We start from the raw sequence: 22759 nt of genomic DNA on the forward strand, positions 1-22759 counted from the left end.
CATTAAGTATAATTTTTTTTTTTTATAGGTTTTATGTAGCAAGCTTCGGTTAGGTTAAGGAAGTTCAATTTCTTTCCTAGTTTTATAAGAATTTAGTTATTTTCTTATTACAAATGGTTGTGTGATTTTATGATGCTGCTAAAAAGGAAGTCCTAGTCATTAAAACATTTTTAAATTTTATTTTTCTTTGTCCTTTAGCAAAGAAGTTTGTCATCCTGATATTGGTGGCAAGATCATCATGTGTCCTCAGTGTGATAAACATTGTTCATTCTGGAATCTCAATATTACTTGCGAGTCCTCAAAGGTAATTTTTGTTACTCCAAACATTTGCAAATAATGAAAGATTTTTTTTTTTGAATAATTTTAGTACAGCCTGGAATTATTTTTTTTCTGCGAAATTCAGAAGGGTAATTTTCAAATAAACCTCCAAACATTCTGAAAGGTAGACATAGAATGTATGTGTTTATTCCTCTTGTACAAATAGTAAATTGAGATGAAAAGCCTTATCTAAAATCTTCAGGTGGGTCAGTAAAGAACTACAGAATTGAACTATTAGAGTATTTGAAGTAATCAAAGCAGAAATCTCAAAACCAGCTTATCTCATGAATACTGTTTAATAGATTTACTTACTATAAATCTTTTCCTTATTTCAAGTGAGTAGAAACCTGATATTTGTACTTATGTTTTTCCACTTTCAAGGTGTGCTGAAACTAAGTTTGGTTTTTTAAAAGCCTTGGTCATCAGATTTAGGTGTGTCTATGAATATGCATAAGAAAGGTTTTGTATATAAATGATAATAGATACTCACTTTGTCCCAGAACATTCCCAAAAAATACATCTGGCTCCCTTAAGCATGCTGATGATCTTGAGCTATATGACTTGTTACAACCCAGGAGGTTTAGGACAAGTACTGAGACCAGAGGTAGCTTACTGAAAGGCATGCCACAAACTCTGGCTGGAAAGAAAGGTGGTCATCTTACTTTGGAGAATTTTCCTGACAACTTGGACCTACTGTTTTCCCATGTTGTGATCTTTTTCTCTGTCCCCTTGTTCCACCATGGAAGTTTAGGGACCTTTAAATTACTTTAGAATATTCTAACCTGCTCCATCAAAGTCTTATTTAAACCAAATACATACCTATTATAATGGTGTTACTTAGAACTTTTATTTTAAAAGATCCTTGAACTTATTATTTTGACATAACCCTGTGAGGGAGGCGAAACAGGTACTCCCTCCATTTTACAGATTAAAACACTGCGGGTCGGAGAGGTTAAATAATTTGCTCAAGGTCACCCACCTAGTAACTGATGAAGCCAGAAACTGACAGCCAATCTGTGTTTCTTGCCATTACTGTGTTCCTCACCAGCTGATGGTAGTAGCAGCCACTTCACTCACAAATTGAGCACTGTGTTTGAAAAATGTTCTGCTACTTAATTAAGATGATTGCAGGGTATTGTCGACACATGGATTTTTACTCTTAATTTATGAATTAAAGCAGATTTCATTGCCTCTCCCCCAGAAACCAACACAAATTCTAGACTATAAAAATCTGTCCTAAATCACATAAAGTAAAGGACTTGAAACTAGCAGGAGGGAAGCTGCCTTCCAGTGATGTTGACTCATAAAGGTCACTCACTGGGTAGTGCATATCCTTGGACACCAGGGTTAAGGCAAATGCCAGTGATAACACCAGAGGCAAACTCTACTCCACAAACTGTAATTGGAAAGTTCACTTTCCTTAAGAAATTCTCTTTCAAATACGAGACCCCCATTTCATCTCTCAGTTCTTCTTTTCCACCGACCCATCCTTAAACACATGACTTTCAAAGTATGTCCCTATCTACATTTTTTTCACTGTTTTGGAAAAAATGAATCCTTTATCCTAATTTTCTAAAGACTTCTTTGAATCTTAGAGTGATTTATTCTTTCATATGCCTCCTTCCCTTTGTAAGAGAATTACATTTTTAAAAAATTTTAAAAAGGAGAAAAAGCAGCTTTCCATGTCTTTCTTTGGTTAATTCAATCATTTCTTCATTTATACATTTATGTATACATTTCTGCCTCTTTCTTTTGGAAAGAGAGTATTCACTGATGGACATGAATGCTAAAAGGATTAATAAAGTAGAAATAGAAAATCATGATCAAGGAAATGAGGGAACAGTTATGGAAATAATCAGGATTGATGTTGTTTGTGTGACTGAGCATTAAATAAGTTTCTTACGTTTTGACTGGCAAGATGAAAGGGAAATGTGGTAACTTAAAATATTCTGTTCTCAGAAAACATTGTTATAAAATTTTGGTTTTATTCCTTTGGAGGAAGAAACACAACAAATGGTCACTTTTCTAGATTTTCATTGGTTCCTCTGGTTTCCTGCATATGCAGCCTTCTCTTTTCTTTCCTGTTCCCTGTGATTAGAGCAGGATGCTGATTGGGGCTGCTCTTAATACATCTGTGTTTCCCCATCTCTGCCCTCCAGTCAAGCAAACTAAGCTAAACTTTTTACCAAGAAAGCCCCTTGCTCATCTTCTTCCCCAATTCCTGCTTATGGGGTATGTGGAGACACCAGCCATCTTGTTCTCTCTGCTGAGTCCTCAGTCTTCATAAATGTGGCAAAAATGGTAACTTCCTCCAGACCACCTGACTCCATCTTGTAGGAGCTCAAGGCACATCCTTTACCTTGAGCCAGGCAACTGGGGTAATCTTGGCATTAGTGGTAAACCTGCTTTTTCTTGCTACTCCCCTTTTTTCTTTTTTCTTTCACACTGATAGATAAGCATCTCAACATGGTAGGGCTAAGAATTCAGAGGTAGGGTTTTTTCTTTCTAGAGTAGGTACTCAGGGGTGTCAGAGCAAGTAGGGAGGTATCAGATAGAGGTGTGCAATGATTCCTAGGAGAAGCATTAGACAGAATTTTCAGTAATACCATAATAACACACGGGACGGTTCTGCATAGGACTTTCCTTACAGTAATTTTCACTGAGGGATGAGGCATAACATTAAATGAAAGCTTTTCCATAAAGAGTCCAGACTGGAAGATTTGAAATATTGGTCCATGGAATTCTAAGACTAGAGGATTAAGTGGGGGGCAGTGTTCCCCAGACTGGCCACTCACTTATTAATTCTGTTTTTCTTGAGCTAATTTTTGAGAGAAATAGTTGCATCCCAGTTTGGGATTGTACTTTCTGATCAGCTCCAGATAGAGGATTGAAGGGCATCTATATGCTTTGGGAAACACATGTACAAGTGTTTTGTGGATATTCTTTTATGGTTAAGTGCATATTCTTTTATGAAAATAATATTTTCACATAGGTGAAAGTTTACCAAATTTATGTCAGTATATAAAGGGTAACCAACAAAGTTACCTAAAACAAAAAGTTTCTTTAAAACCAACTTTGAATTTTCTTTAGCAATTGAAAAAGTTTTTTTTTAATCCTATACTTTCTTTTTGTACACTGTCTTCTTTACTTTTTGTATTATCTGTGCAAATCTATAATAAAGTAATAAAGTTGATATTCTACATGTTTGCCACTTTTTCCAGTACCTTTATATTTTATAGATTTTTTTTTTTTTTAGGATTTTTTAAATGCTCACCAGAGGAAAAATTAGTAACTAATTTAAAGATTTTCTGGGAATCCCAAATGGGAGATGGGAGATAGGTTATTTATATACTAGGAAAAAAATGAAATTTAGCAGAACTAGAGGATAAAAGCCTTCTTTGTACAGGTGTGTCATTGATTGATTCATGGTTGTACCCACAGTAAGCTTAGCAACAGCCCCTGTCCTTACCTAAGTTAATGGTAGCCTCTGTCATTAATGGTAGAAAAGCCATCACTGGGGTTTGGGGAAACAGAGCTCTCCTTGGGCAGAACCATCTCAGAATAAACCCCAGCCTTATACTCTTCTTAGCAAGAAAAGCAAGAATTCAGTAACTTACCCTCTGACCAGGATGAAATGATGATAAGATGCAAATTATAAGTCCAAAAGTTGCTTAAAGTCCCTTTTATTTGTAGAGCTATAGTACTTCAAGTTCACTAAGACAGCTTATAAGAAGAGGCCTTCATTCAGAAGTCTGATAGAAACTTTAAACCGAATGGAATCTTGGCAGCTATGCCAATTGCTTTATCACGTTATGGAAGGATTCCCTTGGAAAATGCACTGTGGTAAATACAGCAAAGGCTGTTTGCTTTCAAAACAACAAGAAATCCCATCTCCAAATTTGTAGTAGATACGGTGATTGTTAAACTAGGTATCAGCTTTAAAAGAGATTCAGACTGTAGAATACACAAAGTATTGCATATTTGCTAAATGCTAGTGAGTAGAAAATATGACTTAGTTATATGTCATTACTTTGTTTTCCAGAAATTGTGCATCTTTGACAGTTTTGGAACCCTAGTGTTTGCAGTATTTATGGGAATATGGGGTAAGTTACTTTCCTTTTTTTTTTTTTCTTTCAGTTTACTTTTGCATCTTGATACTAAAAAAAACCAAAAAACTGCATGTCCCTATCTACATTTTCTTCACTGTTTTGGAAAAAATGAATCCTTTATCCTAATTTCCTAAAGACTCCTTTGAATCTTAGAGTGATTTATTCTTTCATATGCCTCCTTCCCTTGGTAAGAGAATTACATTTTTAAAAAATTTTAAAATCATGAGATCATACAATCTGCTAACTTAATACCATGTCATGGTTTGATATATGCTATCAAAGTAACCCAGTGGATTGCCTAAACTTAAGCTCCCTTAGAACTCAATTTATAATCCGTAAGGCCATTTTACGAGTTACCACATAAAAAAACTCCTTCAAAATGGGGTTGCTTAAGACACATTTATTATTTCTCATGATTCTCTGCATCAGCTGAGAGGTTCTTTAGTCACTTGCTGGCTCAGCTGATGGAGGCAGTGAGCCTGCAGCTTCACTGAGGGAAATGGTCTGGCGGTCGCCAGGCTGGTTTGGTCTACTGAGCTCACCTGGGCTGCTTCATCTTACTTCTATATTATGCCCTCTCCTCCACTGAGCTAGTCCAGGATTCTTCACATGGTGGCTTTAGGCTTCCAAAGAGAAGCAAGAGAGGACAAGCCCCAGTGCGCAACATTTTTTGAGCCTACGTTTGCATCAAGTTTGTAAATGTCCCATCAGCCAAAGTAGGTCATGGCCAAGCCAGCAACCATGTGAGGAGGTGGGAGCACTACCCCGGGGCTTGGATGCAGGGAGGCGTGGTTCATAGGGAGCCATTATTGTAACAGTCCCTACGGCTGTGGTCCACCTTGACTTACATGGGGTTGGGGTTCCGGTGAAGCCATACAGGAATTACAGGTAAGCTTTCTTCTTTATATTCTTTTATATGAGCAAGTATTTATTAAGTTATGCGTTATGTCTTATAATAGTAAATAATAAATTCTGTTTAATAAGTAAAACAGATATAGTCCTAAAAAATAGAATTTTTTTTTTAGATTATTTATTTGACAGAGAATGAGAAAGGGAACACAAGCAAGGGGAGGGAGAAGCAGACTTCCCACAGAGCAGGGAGCCTGATGCAGGGCTCCATCCCAGGACCCTGGGATCATGACCTGAGCCGAAGGCAGATGCTTAACAGCTGAGCCACCCAAGCGCCCCCCAAAAATATAATTCTTATGTGGATGTTTTAACACTATAGTTATATTATTTACTTTGAATAGCATCATTGTAATGAGGCAATTGTCGTTTTTTCTAAATGCAAATATTTAAATGTTAATGTAAGCATTCTACCGTAGAAGAAAAGAACTGCATTTTCAAAAACAAATTCTTTCCAATTTTACTGTGTAAGTTAAGGGGGGAATAGAGCTCAGGTTGTAGCTAGTTGGGGGAATAATGTGACTCAGATCTCTTACTCTTGAGAAGACAGCACATGAACGCGAGCATCTCATGGTGCTTTTAATATATCCTTGAGAGTGTTTCCTTTTGCAGTGGCTGTGCCTGTTAGAAGTCACCAGATAGATCTCAGAACAGACGATCCAACTGTTCTGGACAACTCTTAGAGATTAGTTGCCACTCCTTGATAAAGAGAACTTTAGGATGGCCAAACCTATCTACAAAGTTACTGTCTTTTGCATATTCAACATGTTCTGGCTAGAGACCAAACACTAGCTAATATTTGACACGTAGAAGAATAAAGATCAAATTCAAGGATTAAAATCCTCTGTACTCCTCTATTATAAAATATGTTATTCCCCACCCCATCCCCCTTCCATCCCCCCATAAGAGCACAGGTACTGAACACATGGGTGGTGCTCGCTTTACCTATTATCCTAACCTTGGGCTTAGCACTGATTTGTAATGTACAAAATTCTGACGCATCTGTTGAACTCCATATACTAATGGATGTTGACAGCCCTAATTTAGAAATACATTTTTTTAAAGATTTTATTTATGCACTTTAGAGATAGAGCACAAGCAGTGGGGGAGGAGCAGAAGGAGAAGGACAAGCAGATTCCTCAGCGTGCAGTGATCCCGACCCAGGGCTTGATCCCATGACCCTGTGATCACAACCTGAGCCGAAATCAAGAGTCAGATGCCACCAGGCACCCTGAAAACATTTTATTATTATTATTTTTAAAGATTTTATTTATTTATTTGATAGAGGGACAGCAAGAGAGGGAACATAAGAGGGGAAGTGGCAGGCAGAGGGAGGAGGAGAAGGCGGCTTCCCGCTGAGCAGGGAGCCTGACGTGGGCCTGGATCTCAGGACCACAACCTGAGGCAAAGGCAGATGCCCAGCCAACTGAGCCACCCAGGCCCCAGAAAACATTTTAAATAAATCAAAAATATCAACTAATTTTGGCACTGGAAAGACAAACCTGCCATTTCCCAGCTAACCTTGCTTTCTGTGATCATTAACTATACTGGGTTTATTGAACTGACTTAAGCATATTGAGCTGATTTTATGTCATCAGATTTTAGAAGGCAGAAAACATTTCAACATTGCTTGTAGCACCATATGTGTATCTTTAAGGATATGTATGTATGATGAAGTCTTTAAGTGTCTTCTATTGCCTTTCCTGCTATGTCTGCGTTATGAGAACCACTGCTGTGAACCTTGTTATAGAACGTCAGAAACTGCAGAACCAAAGAGGAGGGAGGACCATGTGAAGTCTTTCATTTCACCACCATTCATAGTGTTTTGGTTTTTTTTTTTTTTTAGATTTTATTTATTTATTTGACAGAGAGAGAGATCACAAGTAGGCAGAGAGGTGGCAGAGAGGGTGCGGGGGAAGCAGGCTCCTCGAGGAGCAGAGAGCCCAATACGGGACTTGATCCCAGGACCCTGAGATCATGACCTGAGCCAAAGGCAGAGGCTTTAACCCACTGAGCCACCCAGACCCCCCTCCACCATTTATAGTCTAGTAGCATCTCTTGTGTCCCCAGATCTATTTGAGTATTTTTACTATGTTTCTGTTCTCTAGGAATTATAAAAGTTGAAGGTTGAAAACCTTTTATAATAAATGTAGTACATATCATGTACTTACCTGAATAATGTCTACCCTTTCAGGCCCTGCCAGGCCACACATTCATACTGACTCAAGTCCTAAACACCAACCCAAAGCTAATGTGCCAGATCTTAGCATATACCTTTCTCCTTCCTGCTTGTTGCTTCGTACCTACTTCTGCTGGATTCTCCAAGAGCTACAGGCTTTTGGCAGCATGGCTGCATTTTTAACCTTTGAGTTCTAGGCTGGGCCTCATGATTTCCAGAAAAACACCAGATACTTGGCTTAGGGGGAGCTGGGAAATCAGGAAGGCAGTCCCCTAACTAACTACACTTGGAGATCACGGAACTGCTTTTGCCGGTTAGTTCCAGAACTGCACTTCTCCCGCTGCATGCACACCAGCAGAGTAACATAGCTCCTGCAACTGCCTGTGCCTCCATTCAACCCCACTTCTGGTTTAAGTGACACACACATGCACCTGACGGACATTTTATAAAATCACACCAGGAACCTGCACAGCAAGAGTCTGAAAAAATGTATTATTATTATTATTTTAAAACCTGGTCTTTTAGTGTAGAAGTTGGAAGAAAGGCTGAGCAAGTTCATCTGCCCTGCTCAGCTTTGTGACTAAAGAGGTCTGAATGGTTTCAAGGCCCAGGAAAGTGGCCTGGCTCTCCAGCAGCAATCTTACAGCAGCTGGAATGCTACCATGTATGCGTGTGTGTGCCTTGTCCTTACACGGTGCTGGATATAACCACCCATGCTGTAGATGGCTGTCTTCTTCATGTGATGCAGCCTTCTTTTAGATGTAATGACACCATGATTGAGAGGACAAGCTGTTCATGATTCCCAAGGTCCAAGGCAGCTTTCCCTCTCCTCTCATTACAGGTTGATGTAAGAGTCCTAACTGGGTCTCTCTAATCAACATGGGCCTCCTGGTGTGTGGTTTGCCAGAGAACACAAGGGTAGTGCTCCCCACCAGAGCGGGGAAAGATCAAAAGACACAGAACAGGAAACTCCAGTCTGCCATGGCACCCGGTCACCCTAGTTCCTGGTGCCCTCGGGGTGGGACACTGAGCCACATGAGTCAGCAGTGATATCGTCCAGCAACATTCTAAAAACACAGGTGGTTATGATACACAACGTGCACCCAGCAACGTAGTACCCAAGGTTTTGTAGACCTCCCCTTCTAATATCCCATAACACTTCGCAGCAGGAGGCTTGAGGAAGTACCCCGTGGTGAGTAAGCACAGCTTGGGCTCTGCAAGCCAGAGCGCCCGGCCTCCAACACTGTCATCTCGGGCAGGTGTTTTAACCTTTCTGTGCTTCTCTCTCTCTTTGTCTGAAATGAGGAGAGTAATAGCAGTTGCCACTGAGGGGTGGGAGGGCTTTGATACAGATGATGCCATGAAGTTCACAACAGCCCTATAAGGTGGGTCCCACTGACCCCGTGTCGCAGAGTGGGAAACAGCTCAGCACGTTGGAACATGTCGACCAGGAGTCACATCTAATAATCACTGGAACCAGAATTTGACCTCAATTCCAACACCCAGCTTATTTCTACTCTCACTCATCATTACTGGAAAACAAAGTCACAACCAATGCTGCTGGGAAGTGAGTGCTTTTTATTTCAGTTTTCTTGGCCATTGGGGAGGGAGTGCAGAGTTCCTGCTGCTCACAGCCCCGTCTCAGGAGGTCCTCCTGCGTCTCTGGCTATCCTCAGGTGGTCATCCTCAGGTGTTCTGCAGTAGGGCTGGCCGGCCTCTCTCTGCTCTGTCCTCACGCAGTTCCCAACCCTGATGGTAGACCTTTGAAGCAAAAACAAAACACAGTGCTTATGCATCATCCTAGTCTAGTAAAGTCGGAAACTCAGGGGTGTTGCCCGGGCTCAGTGTTTTGTTTTGTTTTGTTTTGTTTTTTAAGTTCAAGGGCTTTTCATGTGCAGCCACGCCAAGAACTACCCCTCTACACCTCATTTAATGATCTCATCTGCTCACAGCCTCAGTTAATGCTTTATAAAGTTTCCAGCTTAGCCTAGGTTTTTCTCCCAAGTTCTAGATGTTTACCTACCTACTGGTCGTCTCTCCTGTGGCCCAGAGGCACCTGATTAGAACCAAACCTGTTGACTTCACTCCTATTACTGCCCTTCTTATTGTGGATAATGGCCCTAGAATTTAGGGCATCACCTCACTTTAGCCAGAAACACGATTGGCATCCTAGACCTCTCCCTCCCCTTTACACCTCTGCATCTGACCATCCTGCCTGCCAAACATGCTCTGTTCTCTCTCCTCCACACCCAAGCAGCCTCATCAGGTACCTGCTGGCAGGTCTCCCTGCCTCTAGTCTCTCTAGAACTCCTGCAGTGTCCCCTCCACCTTGAAGTTACAAAAGGGTCACTTAAGGCATGGAGTCCTTTATGACGTGCCCCTGCTCTCTCTCCACCGGCTGCCCCACATTCCTCATGACACTGTACACTCACTTCCAGATAGTTGCTGCTTCTGGAAAGTATCTGATTCTCTGGCTTCCTTGCCTTCGTATGTGTGGCTCCTTCAGGGGAGGTGACCTTAATGTCCCAACTTCACTTGATCAGCTCTAGGTCGATCATCTGCAGTGGTCCCCTCCTCTGGGAGAACCTCAGCCACACGTTGGTCACGTATTCTGGCTCTGCGCCCCTGGAGCCACCTGTGCTTACTTTGATGGGAACCCTCACTGGTCTGCTGTAGCTGTCACATCACCATAATTCCTGCACATTTAGGAACTCCTTGAATCAGGCGGGTGTCTTTTCTCCTTATGGTCAGCACATAAAAGTACTTGGGTGTGGAACAGTGGTAAATCCAGAATTTTCTGTCTAGGAAAGGCGTAGGGGTACCAGTCTGATCGAAAGAAGGGTCAAAGGGATTTACCCTCAGACTACATTTTTAATCACTACTTGATGTTGTTTCTATTTAGTATTTAAGTTTCTATTTAGTATTTTAAGTTCCAAGCTTTGAAAGATAGTAAAGATTTTTAAAAATAGTTTCATTCATACTTCACACAAGGTTGAGAAAAATATCAGATTCCCATATTTAAGAATAGTCTTTTAATTTAGGGTGGCTTGGGTGGTGGTAAGTAGAGATTTGAGGACTGCTCAGGTGCTCCCCGTCAGGCCCTCAAGAAAGAAGAGGGGGATGTAGGTATGAACAGGCTGAAGGACAGACGGACCATAAACTGGTTCTTGAATTACTGTAGTTATTTGTGGTTTTTTGGTGGGCGATAAAGTGCTAGTAGCAGAAGCCTTTTTTTTTTAAGATTTTATTTTATTTTATTTCATAGAGATCACAAGTAGGCAGAGAGGAAGGTGGGGGGTGGGGTGGGGAAGCAGGCTCCCTGCTGAGCAGAGAGCCCAACAGGGGACTCAATCCCAGGACCCTGAGATCATGACCTGAGCAGAAGGCAGAGGCTTAACCCACTGAGCCACCCAGATGCCCCGCAGATGCCTTACATTATATAACTTGTGTTATATAATGTGTATATATATACACATTATATATATATAACTTGTGTTATATAATGTGTGTATATATATATATATATAACTTGTGTTATATAATGTGTATATATATACACATTATATATATATATATATAACTTGTGTTATATAATGTGTGTATATATATACACATATATGTGTATATATGTATATATATATAACTTGTGTTATATAATGTGTATATATATACACATTATATATATATAACTTGTGTTATATAATGTGTGTATATATATGTGTGTATATATATATATATATAACTTGTGTTATATATATATATATATATATATATATATATACACATTATATAACACAAGTTATATAATGTAAGGCATCTGCGGGGCATCTGGGTGGCTCAGTGGGTTAAGCCTCTGCCTTCTGCTCAGGTCATGATCTCAGGGTCCTGGGATTGAGTATATATATATATATTGAGTGTGTATATATATATATATATACACATTATATAACACAAGTTATATAATGTAACTATTATAATCACTTAACCCTCTCTTTTAAAAATTAGTGTCCCCTGTAAATTAGACTTTACTGACAGTGTATAAAAGTGTTATGGGTAATTATAATCATCAATAATCTGGTACAGATTTCTGAAACCTCAGTCACCTATGAACCACATGCTCCTGTTCTCTCTCCATTAGTCACCTTGTTTTTGGAGTTTTGGAAGCGGCGCCAGGCAGAACTCGAGTACGAGTGGGACACAGTCGAGTTACAGCAGGAAGAGCAGCCCCGGCCAGAATACGAAGCGCAGTGTACTCACGTGGTGATCAATGAGATCACTCAGGTAAAGAGAACATTAAGTAGATGCGGCTTAGTCTGTGTACACGGTGGTTCTCAGCTGTGGCGCACACTGCCATCACCTGGGGGCCTTGGAAAGTCTCGATGCGTAGGTCCCATCACTATATACTCTGGTGGTCCTTAGTGGCCTGAGGTCTGTCCTGGGCACAGGGATTATGTAAAGCTTCTCTGGAAATTGTAATATGTAGCTGAGGTGAAGAAGTATTGCTTAGAACAGTGGACGTAGGAGATAAATGTGACGCCTTCTTTCATAATAAAAGTAAAATTGGGGAAAAGAAAATTAGACTGCGACAGAAATGTAGAATAAAAGATGCACTGGTCTGTGTCCTTTCTTTCATATCGATAAAAAATGCAAACGAGAAAAATTAGAGTCTATGACATAGTTGTATAAGGAAGGACACATTGGATTTTATAGTTGATTTTTCATTTTTCACATGCCCCTCCTTCTGACAACCCCTTTTCCATCCAGAGGAGCCCGCTGCCCTCTGTGCTGCTCTAAGCCTCCGGGACTGCTCCACCTTCTGGTTGGGATGGTCACAAGATCGTGCAGCTCTCTTCCAAAAGTTGGAGAAAGGGTAGAGGGAGAAGGGAAACATTCATTGAAGTCCAACTATGTGTAGGCCTGTGCTCGGCATTTTATATAATTGGAAAGGTAGATTTGCTTCTGCTACTGCTGCTGCAAAAAATAAAAAAATGAAACTGTATCTCTCTACATATATATTCCAAAGCCAGTGAAGGGTAATTTTTGAATCATCTGCATTATTGCTCCTTTCCATCAACACAGAAAATGTAGAGCTGATTATACTTGCAGTCATCAGCATAAGGACAGTCAATCCAGAATACGAATAATTCTTGGAAAGAAAATGCTTTTACCAATAGCATCAGAAAATGTCCCTAAGTATAGATTTTATAAATTGAACCACAGATTTATAGAATGCCAACACTAAAAGGGACTGGAGGGACCAGTTCATCCTCCTCATTTTATAAATGGAAAAAAATGAGGTTCAATTATCAACAGAAGGTGACATTTGTCTTTTACAATGTAACAAGCTTCAAATAATTCCCATTATGTATCGTTCTCACTGTTTTCAATGGAAGATGATGAGGTCAAACCATGTGTTGTTGGAAGACTATACATTCAGAAATGAAAGCAGAAACTTAGATAAAATTAGATGCTGAAAGCGCCTTTTAAATACTTTAAAAAAAAGCTTATAATATTGGCATGATAGAAAAAGTACTAAAGAAAAGAAAATGTAGTATTTAAAATTGCCAGCCAGTAAGTTAAATTTCCATTGAAACATTGCTTGTGAAAAAAATTGAAGATGAAGGTTCATTTTTCTTTCTCTTTTTCTTCATGTTCCTTTTGTTGCTAATGCACCCTCCATTGGTTTAGTGTGGAAATGAAGTGGTGGGAATGAGATGGCGTGCAAACCAAACACAGCAACTTACTAGCTGAGTGGTCTTTGACAAATGATCTAACTTTTCTATGCCAGAGTTTCTTCAGCTGTAAAAATGGGAATAATAGAGTTGCTTCCTCACACAGTGTAGTAAGGGTTAATTGAATTAATGGGTAGAACCTACTTAGAATAGTACCTGGCATAGAGTAAATGTCGTGGAAGTTTTTGTAGCTATTATTATGCTACAGCTGCTCATATAATCCAGGTAAATCTTGAGAAGTATTGTTCTCCTCTCTTAAAAATTAAATGTATTCTTATGGGCCATGGAAACTGAAAATTTATAGCTATACCAAATTAATATATAAAGCTCCTCCAAGAAACACATAATAGATAACAGTATTTGCAGATACCCGTGACACTTCCTGTCCTGCCCTGACTCTATGCTGTCGTTGCTACCGTGGCTAACATCTCCAATGAGCTCAGGAATGTAGCTCTACAACTTAGCATTGTCACATACCCAGGCTCCTGAGCTCAGGTCATGGCAGACAAACATTTCATCATTCATGCTTGCATTTTCAAAAAACATTAAAATGAGCACTGCAGTTGCCTTGTTGTGCATGTGTTTGAAATTAACAACAACAACAACAAAAAAATGTAATTCTGGGGAAAGGGGCTATGTTTGGAAAAGAATTTTTCCAAAAATTAAGCCTAAGATTTAGAGACCAGTGAGGAGAAAAAAAATCATTTCACCAGGGTCCTCCTTTGATTGACTAGACTTTTTTTCTTTTCTTTTCTTTTTTTTTTTTTTTTCCTTTCAGGAACAAGAGCGTGTTCCCTTCACTACCTGGGGAAAATGTGTCCGTATAACCCTCTGTGCAAGTGCTGTCTTCTTCTGGGTAAGTCTGTCACAGACATTTTAATATCTAATTGTAAATATCCAGGAAACTCAAGGCAAGTTGGAAACCATGTGGTCTCATAGAATTGTTTCCGGAGAACCAGTCAGCCACCACATGGAGCAGCTCTCATATCCGTCCACTCACGGTGGCTCTTCCAGTTCCTTTCACCTCCTTGGTTTAAATCAGATGAGTGGGTCCAGATTTCCCAGTTTCTGGTGAAGAAACAAGTGGGAGGCCTTAGGAATTTAAAATTTTCCAACAGGAGCAACAAAAATACAATGTCAAGGAATAGCCTTAAAAAGATAATAGGAACTATCAAAGAAAACATAAAAACTACTGAAAGGTATAAAAGAAGACTGAAACAAATGATTATAGATTAAAAAAAGTAATATTTCTAAAATATCAGGACTTATCACATTAATTTGGGGTTTATTATTAAAGTCATATTAGTAATATAATCATTAGTAATATATTGAGAGTTTTATTGGCTCAGGAATAGCAAAATTAGAAAAGAGGATGTGAAGCCCAAATATGGGCCCTCATATCAGTAATAATTTAGTATATGAGAAGGGAGGCATTATAACTCATGGAATAAGTGAAGATTATTTAATAAATGGCAATGGAGGGCCACCTGGGTGGCTCAGTGGGTTAAGCTTCTGCCTTCGGCTTGGGTCATGATCCCATGGTCCTGGGATCGAGCCCCACATCGGGCTCTCTGCTCAGCGGGGAGCCTGCCTCCCTTCCTCTCTCTCTGCCTGCCTCTCTGCCTACTTGTGATCTCTGTCAAATAAATAAATAAAATCTTTTTTGAAAAATAAATAAATAAATGGCAATGGAATACTTGTTAGCTCTTAGGGAAAAAAATAGAGATTAAAACCATACTGTGAATACATATTGTAATTCCAGAAATATTCGGAAGGTAACACCACAAACTGGAAATAAATATTGATGAATATGCAATCTTTGCATAAAAAAAACCCTTCTTAAACATCACAGCAGTGAAAGAAGTTTCAGAGGAAAATCTACAGATTCCCACACATTGGTATCATTCTAAGCTTAAACAAAACAGATGAAATTTTTGTTAACAATGAGGGCAAAAGGTTAATACCTTCAATACATAAGAAATCCGGATCACTTGTAAGGTAACACGAAAGATCTCAAAAGCTGAGGAGGCAGAGAATAAGAATACCCTTTCACAAAAGGAAAAATACCCTGGCAAATGTCAGATGTCAATACTAATTAAATCAGTGCCCATTTAAATGAGATACAGTGTTTCACCTCTCACCTGAGAAGGCCCAGTGTTGGTGAGGTGCAGTGATCAGCTACTCTCCTACTTAGAGTGTGAGAATTTTAAGCTGCCCTGGTCTTAAAAAGCAGTTTGCTAGAAAGTATCATGAGTCACAGATATTTATGTGCTTTAATCTACTAATTCAGCTTTTAAAAACCTTTAATAAGGAGGTATTTCAAAATGGTAAGAAAAGTAAAGATTTAGTCACATGTATTTATTACAAATATACACATTTATTTATGTGGTTTATGCATTATTATATATAAAAACGTCTCAGCCAAAATATCCTACATCTAATCCTTCATACAATTGAATATGGTGTAGCCATGAGAAAGTATGTCCATGAAAATACTTTATTACATGTAAAAATGTTATGGTTTTGAAAGGCTTAAGAAAAGGATAAAATATGTAAAATGATCTTTAATATGCAAATAATGCATAATTCTGAAGGAATTGTGCCTACATATAGATGGTACATACATTTTTTTTCTATTTTTCTTTCTTTCTTCTTTATTTTTATAGTTAGGAGTCATTCAGTTGTAGGTGATGGAAAAATCAATCTTCAGTTGATTTAAACAACAACAACAAATTGAGAGTGGGTGACATTTATTGGTTCCTGTAACTAAAACTCCCAGGTCTGAGGTAGGGCTTCCATGAGGGTAGATAATTGCAGCCCAGATGACATCCTGGGCTGTGTGTTTTGTTCTGCCTTCATTCTGTGTCCAGTGGTCTCCTGGCTCGGTGGTTTTGGGCACTACCTTCTGAACTCAGAATGCTGCAGTATTCCAGATCTCACATCACATGCAAACCAAGAGAGTTTTCTGTTAGCAGCTTCCTCTTGACAGAGCAAGTTTCTTTTCCTCATAGACACTAGTAGATCTCTCCTCACATCCTCCTGGCTCTTATTAAGTTATTTGTCAGGCCTTGAATCTTCGTGAGGCCAGCAGGATGAGATACCTATTTGTCTCAAACCAGCCAGGATGTACCTGTAAAGACGGGGGAGCAGGGGGACAATCCAGTGCAAACCACAGGACTGAAAATGAAGGAGAGTTCATTCCGCCAAAGCAAGAGCTGGGTCTGCTGCTAAGACTGGGAACAGATCCAAGGCAGCAAGAGCAACCAGTGTCCACTGTGGTGTAATTTCAAGTGTTCCAATAATCCTATATTAAAGTTATAATCAGAAAAGATTCATAAGAGCTTGAGAATTAAAATCTTCCTCCTGGGAAGATATATTGAACCTATCAAGTACCCTGAAGAAGTATGGAAACAAGTCAAGTTTGTAGCTCTGAAATGAATTGGAATTCATTTCCTAACTCACGTAGGAGGCAGTGCCCTGTAGAGGTTAGTGGGACTCTGGAGTCTCTGAGTGTCTCTGTTCTTTCAGTTACTAGTGGCTTAATTTGGGTCAAAGTCTCAATCTCTTTGGCTCTTTTTCCACTGTAAAAGATACCAGGCTACCTATCTCCCAGGGCTGTTGTTGAGGATTTTAAAAATATGTGTGCTGAGGTGAAGAGTAAGCATTTAAAGAATCTCAACTATTGGGGCGCCTGGGTGGCTCAGTGGGTTAAGCCGCTGCCTTTGGCTCAGGTCATGATCTCAGGATCCTGGGATCGAGTCCCACATTGGGCTCTCTGCTCGCCAGGGAGCCTGCTTCCTCCTCTCTCTCTCTCTCTCTCTCTCTCTCTCTGCCTGCCTCTCTGCCTACTTGTGATCTCTATCAAATAAATAAATAAAATCTTTAAAAAAAAAAAAGAATCTCAACTATTATAATTACTTAATAATTCAAATTATTATGGAGATTTTAAAAATATATACATGATTTTTTTAAAAAAAGATTTTATTTATTTATTTGAGAGAGGGAGACAGAGATAGGGAGAGAGAACATGATCCGGGGTGGGAGGGAGAGGCAGAGAGGGTCTGGGAGTCCGCTGAGCAGGGACCCCGATGCGGGACTCAATCCCAATACCCTGGGATCATGACCTGAGCCGAAGGCAGAGGCTTAACCGCCTGAGCCACCCAGGTGCCCCTAAATATATACGATTTAAATGGCCAATATTTGTTGTGCTCAGAGAGGAAGACGGGATATACCTTCACTAATTCATTTTTCTCCACCTTGGCTAATTTTCACTTGTACTGACGTACACAAACATGTCATTCCTTTCACAAGTATTAAGCCCTTTCTGTGAAGGGAAGGAGATAATGAGAGAGATTAGAAGAGGAAATATCATGCCTTCTCTACAAACTGATGGCTTTAAAAGTAAGAAAAACCTCTTATTAATAACATGTCAGTTGCCGTATTCACAGCTACCATTTACATAGTACTTTTCATGTGCATGGGCTTAATGTTCTTAAGTGTTTCTACCTGCGGTAACTCATTAAAGCCTCACAACAATCCTATAAGTTAGTTCCCATTGGGATCCCTCACTCTAAGGACAAAGACATTGAAACCCCAAAGGCTAAGTGATTTGCACAAGGTCCCACAGCTCGAGGCAGAGCTGGGAGTCAAATGCAGGAAGCTGACTCCAGGGCCTCACCTATAATCTCTCCCCAAGTGAAAACCAGGCACCCTCTCTTGCTGTAAACACCAAGTGATTTGCTTGGCCCTGAAGTGCACAGTGTCTGTAGCTTTTCTCCCTGGTAGCAGTCCTCACGGGCAGTCAGTCACATCGAGTACATGCTTGGAGTAAGTCCAAGAAAGTAGACGTAGGGGAAACAGTTTGAAAAAGGGATCTTCAGTGTGTGTTACTCAGGGGCCAGAGAAAACCTGCCTAGTGGGGCCAGAGAAAACCTGCCTAGTGCGGAAGTAATGTTCTACTAACCATGTATAAATGGCTTCAGACCCCCCCCCCCCGCCAACATGGGGTCTGTGCTGTCAAAAATGCAACAGATTAGTGAAATGAATCTTGTGCGAAGGCAGGTGTGAATAACTGCCAGTTTCAGATCTTAAGATCTAAGTGTGAAAAGCATGTGCCGCCTTCATCAGCAGATACCTTGTTGTCCTTTCCAACTTCCCTGTGGGCATGCTGCAGCCTCCCGGGTCCTGTTCAGAATCTCGCCTCGTGCAGGTGACTAAGACGCTAGCACCTACTGACCCTTGAACCTGTGCTCGGTTCTCTGTTGGAAGGAGAGCTATCCCCTCAATGCACCATAACTGAGCGAAAACTATTGCATACCCTCAAGGATGCCGCAACTGTAGGAGAGATGTTTTCATGCGTTCTACTATTCCAGTTTTTACTCATCTGAAGATAATTTTTTTTTTTAATAGACCTTCATTTCTGGAGCAGGTTGGGGTTTGCAGACAAACTGCCCAAAAGTACAGGCTTCCCATGAACCCCTCCCTCCTTGTGCAGTTTCTCCCCTTGCTTTTATTTTCCCTCAGTGGATACATGCTCTTTTGACCTCCATCATTCCTTTCCCCTATTTTGGGAAATTTAGCATGCCCAGGTTCTACCTGTCTCAGGGCTGTTGTGCGAGAGTCCCATTATCCCACACGTGCACCTTGTCCATTCACACAGGGGTTCATCTCTAAGCATAAAAATACTCCTCGTGAAGCTCACGTGGGTGTGTTTGTTCTGCTTCCAGATCCTGTTGATCATCGCCTCCGTTATTGGGATCATTGTCTACAGGCTGTCGGTGTTCATTGTGTTTTCTACCAAACTTCCCGAGACCTTGAACGGGACAGACTCAATCCAGAAGTACCTGACCCCTCAGACAGCCACGTCTATCACAGCTTCCCTCATCAGCTTTGTCATCATTATGATTCTGAACATCATATATGAAAAAGTGGCCATCATGATTACGAATTTTGGTAAGGTCCTATTACAGCTTTGGTCATCTGTAAGACATTTTTAGAACCTGGTGAAAAAGAGAGTCTGTCTCTTTTAGGCATTTCAATTTCAACATGTTACAAATTTTTGAAAATTTCAAGTGTAAACATACTTCATCTAACCTGTGTGGGAAATGAATTATCTACAGCTTTGCATTAGCAAAAGGGACAAAGCAAAGACAATCATTATAATGTCCAAGCTCTGTGTAAACAGATCAGCCCTGAATAATATTTTCAATTATGTTAGATCACGTACCCTATTGTTGAAAGTAAATAGTCTCTTTATTGCAAATAAGTGGAATAGGGTCATGGTTCCAGTGGCAAATATGCTCCTCTTTTGCTGAGAGGACAAGTAATCACACTGTTGCGTGGCTTCCCCCCATGCTGTTCATATTAATATAGCTTTGTTCTCAGCAGCTCCGGCTTTTGTAATAAATGTTTCTCTCTCCCTGGCTTGTATCCCAGGCAGCTGCTTGGTGGTCAGAGTTAAGCACTCCCCACATGCTGCATATGCCTGGGTCATTTTCCGAATGGTCTGCTCAGCAGTCATCTTCTGAAAATGATCAGACTGATTTAAATTCTAAACTAGAAGAATGACCTGTTTTGTCTTCTCCAACTGCTTGTAACAAGTTCCCCCTTGTTTGTTTCAACAGCCCCACCTTATCGCAATTCAGGAAGACAAGAGAGTATCATTTAGCAGGGCTGTTCAAATAAAAATTTTTTTTTGTCCACTTAGACCTGAGAGAGCACGGCCTTGTCCATTTGAGAACACTGGGCTCATAAAAATTAAGGAATCCTTGAATAATTTTGCCGTATGGGATATTGTATTCTCGGCGGAAGGGGGAGGGAGGGAGGACTCTTACAACGATGTGTAAACTTGGAATTAACACAGTAGCTATATTAAGGAATTCAGAACAGCTTAAACGGAAACAGTGTGAATTGTATTTTTTTTTTAAAAAAAACAAACATGTTAACTCATGTATCCCTGTCTTTGCTTAGGGTCTCAAAGCTGTTCACAGTTTTAAAATCTCACCTTTATTCAACTACAGAACTCCCAAGGACGCAGACAGACTATGAGAACAGCCTGACCATGAAGATGTTCTTATTCCAGTTTGTCAACTACTATTCTTCATGCTTCTACATCGCGTTCTTTAAGGGCAAATTTGTAGGTTACCCAGGAGACCCCGTCTATTGGCTGGGAAAATACAGAAATGAAGAGGTACGGACTTAGAACTGGATTCTCTTGACAATTGAAGCTGCTTTCTGTTTCCTCCCGGCTGCCCAGTGAAGAGTTTCTTCACTGTATAGTCTAGAGAGTCTCTTCACCTCAACAGAAGAATATCACCAAAAAATAAAAGTAGTGACTCAATTTCATGTTTGACCCATCTAGAATTTAAATGGGATTTTCTTTGTCATATTCCAGTGTGACCCAGGTGGCTGTCTCCTTGAACTGACGACGCAGCTGACGATAATCATGGGAGGCAAAGCAATCTGGAATAACATACAAGAGGTGTTACTCCCGTGAGTATGAAGCTGTGTAATCCCGGGGCTGTGACTGAGGAGAGAACAGCCCACACATCCAAATCACTTGCCTGTATGTTCACACAGCTGCGTGCCCACCTCTAAAATGGAGTAAACTCTATTTATTATAGGTCTCCAGACAAGATGGTCCAACCAATGGTATAAATGTATCCAGTGTTTGACAATTATGTTACAAAGGAAAAAAAAAATCATATTTAACTTAAATCCCCATCTGCTGCATTTTATGCCTATTAGCCCATTATTGGTAGCAAACTGATCCTCGTTCTTGGAGAGATGAACTTTGTTGACGCTGTGAACTAAGTATTTCCCCAACTTTCATGACTTTCTCCTCCCTTATAGTAAGCTTTAAAAACCAACAGTAGTAATTTGTTGAGTTCCTAGTATGTGCCAGGTCCCTGTATTACGTGCTTGATAGATCACTCTCATTTAATCTTACAGACAATCCTTATTTTTATCTCCTTTATAAAAATGAAGATTCTGTGGCTTAAAGCAGTTAAATGATTTACCCGTGTTTGCGTTATCTGTAAGAGGCTACTGTGGGATTCAAATCCAAGATCCCAGGACTCCAAATCCATGTGCTTTCAACCAGAGTTCTCTTGGGTTCCTCAGGCGCAAGATTACATAATGTTTTAAGAGATAATCATCTAAAATAATAACCACAAATGTTTTGGCTTACTGTTCTTTCCCTAAGAAATGAGAGCAACAGATGTTAGCCAAGGTCACACTGTCCTTTTAAATCTTCATTAAGCCCTATCTTATATCAAAGTGAAGAGTCCAGTGCTGTCTCAATTTCTGCACATTTTCAGGGGGCTTAGTATATTTCTTTTTTGTTCCTGCTGAGCAGATTACCACCAACCTAATGGTAATAGGAAGACAATTAAAAAAAAAAAAAACACAAAACAACAGATTTTAATACCTTACAGTTCCAGAAGTCACAAGTCTGACACGAGTTTCAGTGGGCTACAGTCAAGGTGTTCGCAGGAGCCTTCCCTTCCAGAAGCCTCTGAGATGAATCTATTTGTTTGCCTTTTCTGGCTTCTAGGATTGTCCACATTCCTTGGCTTATGGCTTCTTTTCTCATCTCTGAGCCAGCCTTGTGGCTGTGTCTGACTTCTGTAGTCACATCCCCTCAGCTCTTCCCTCCCTCCCTCTTCCGCTTTGACTGACCCTGATGATTTCAGTCGGCCCACCTGGATGATCCAGGAAAATCTGTCTTTTTTTTTTTTTTTAAGATTTTATTCATTCATTTGACAGAGAGAGAGAGAGAGAGATCACAAGTAGGCAGAGAGGCAGGCAGAGAGAGAGGGGGAAGCAGGCTCCCTGCTGAGCAGAGAGCCCTGATGCGGGGCTCGATCCCAGGACCCTGAGATCATGACCTGAGCTGAAAGCAGAGGCTTAACCCACTGAGCCACCCAGGTGCCCCCAGGAAAATCTGTCTTATTGTCAGCTCATTCACAACCTTATTTCCCCCGTACCAGGTAACGTAACATATTCGTTTGTTCTAGGCGGGGGCTGTAGACATCTGTTGGGAAGCCATTTTTCTGACTATTCCACATAACTTTTCAAGATAATTTCTGGCTCTGAGTTTCTGTTCTCAAAAAACTTTTGATCTCTCTTCTGTCTTGCCTCCCACATCTGTATTTTCTGCTTATGCCAACCCTAACGCCAGCTGTGGCCCCTCTCCTCAGTGTCCTCCAGAACCACTCACACCAGCAGCCTTTACTGACATTTGGGACACAGAGCCAGAAACCCAAACAACTTTAATTTTAAAATTTTAAAAATCCATCTTTTTAAAGTCTTTCGTCCATATAACTGTATGACTGTTTTTTTTTTTTTCCCTATTACCCTTCTTTGTAGCTTCAGACTCTGCTGCTTGTCTTCCCCCCACCACATAGAACTTCCCTTTCTTTCTCTTCCCTCCACTAACTTCTCTCTCTTCCCCATTACCAGGTGCCTGTTCATTCTCTCTGCAGAACATTTAACCTCTTCCCCCCCGCCCCGTC

General features: G+C 40.3%; 1 protein-coding gene across 2 annotated transcripts in view; it reads left to right on the plus strand.

Moving 5' to 3' along the window:
• Positions 1–22759, plus strand: part of ANO6 (anoctamin 6) — a 186634-nt gene that overhangs the window by 138690 nt on the left and 25185 nt on the right. For both annotated transcript variants that reach the window (XM_082742293.1, XM_082742292.1), the window contains 7 exons: positions 199–304; positions 4361–4421; positions 11651–11793; positions 14023–14100; positions 18971–19196; positions 20264–20433; positions 20638–20735. In XM_082742293.1, the coding sequence (XP_082598419.1) occupies positions 199–304; positions 4361–4421; positions 11651–11793; positions 14023–14100; positions 18971–19196; positions 20264–20433; positions 20638–20735 (882 nt within the window). The remainder of the gene's footprint in view (positions 1–198; positions 305–4360; positions 4422–11650; positions 11794–14022; positions 14101–18970; positions 19197–20263; positions 20434–20637; positions 20736–22759) is intronic.

This window comes from Mustela nivalis (assembly GCF_964662115.1).
Source record: "Mustela nivalis genome assembly, chromosome: 7".
In the NCBI taxonomy this organism is placed as follows: Eukaryota; Metazoa; Chordata; class Mammalia; order Carnivora; family Mustelidae; genus Mustela; species Mustela nivalis.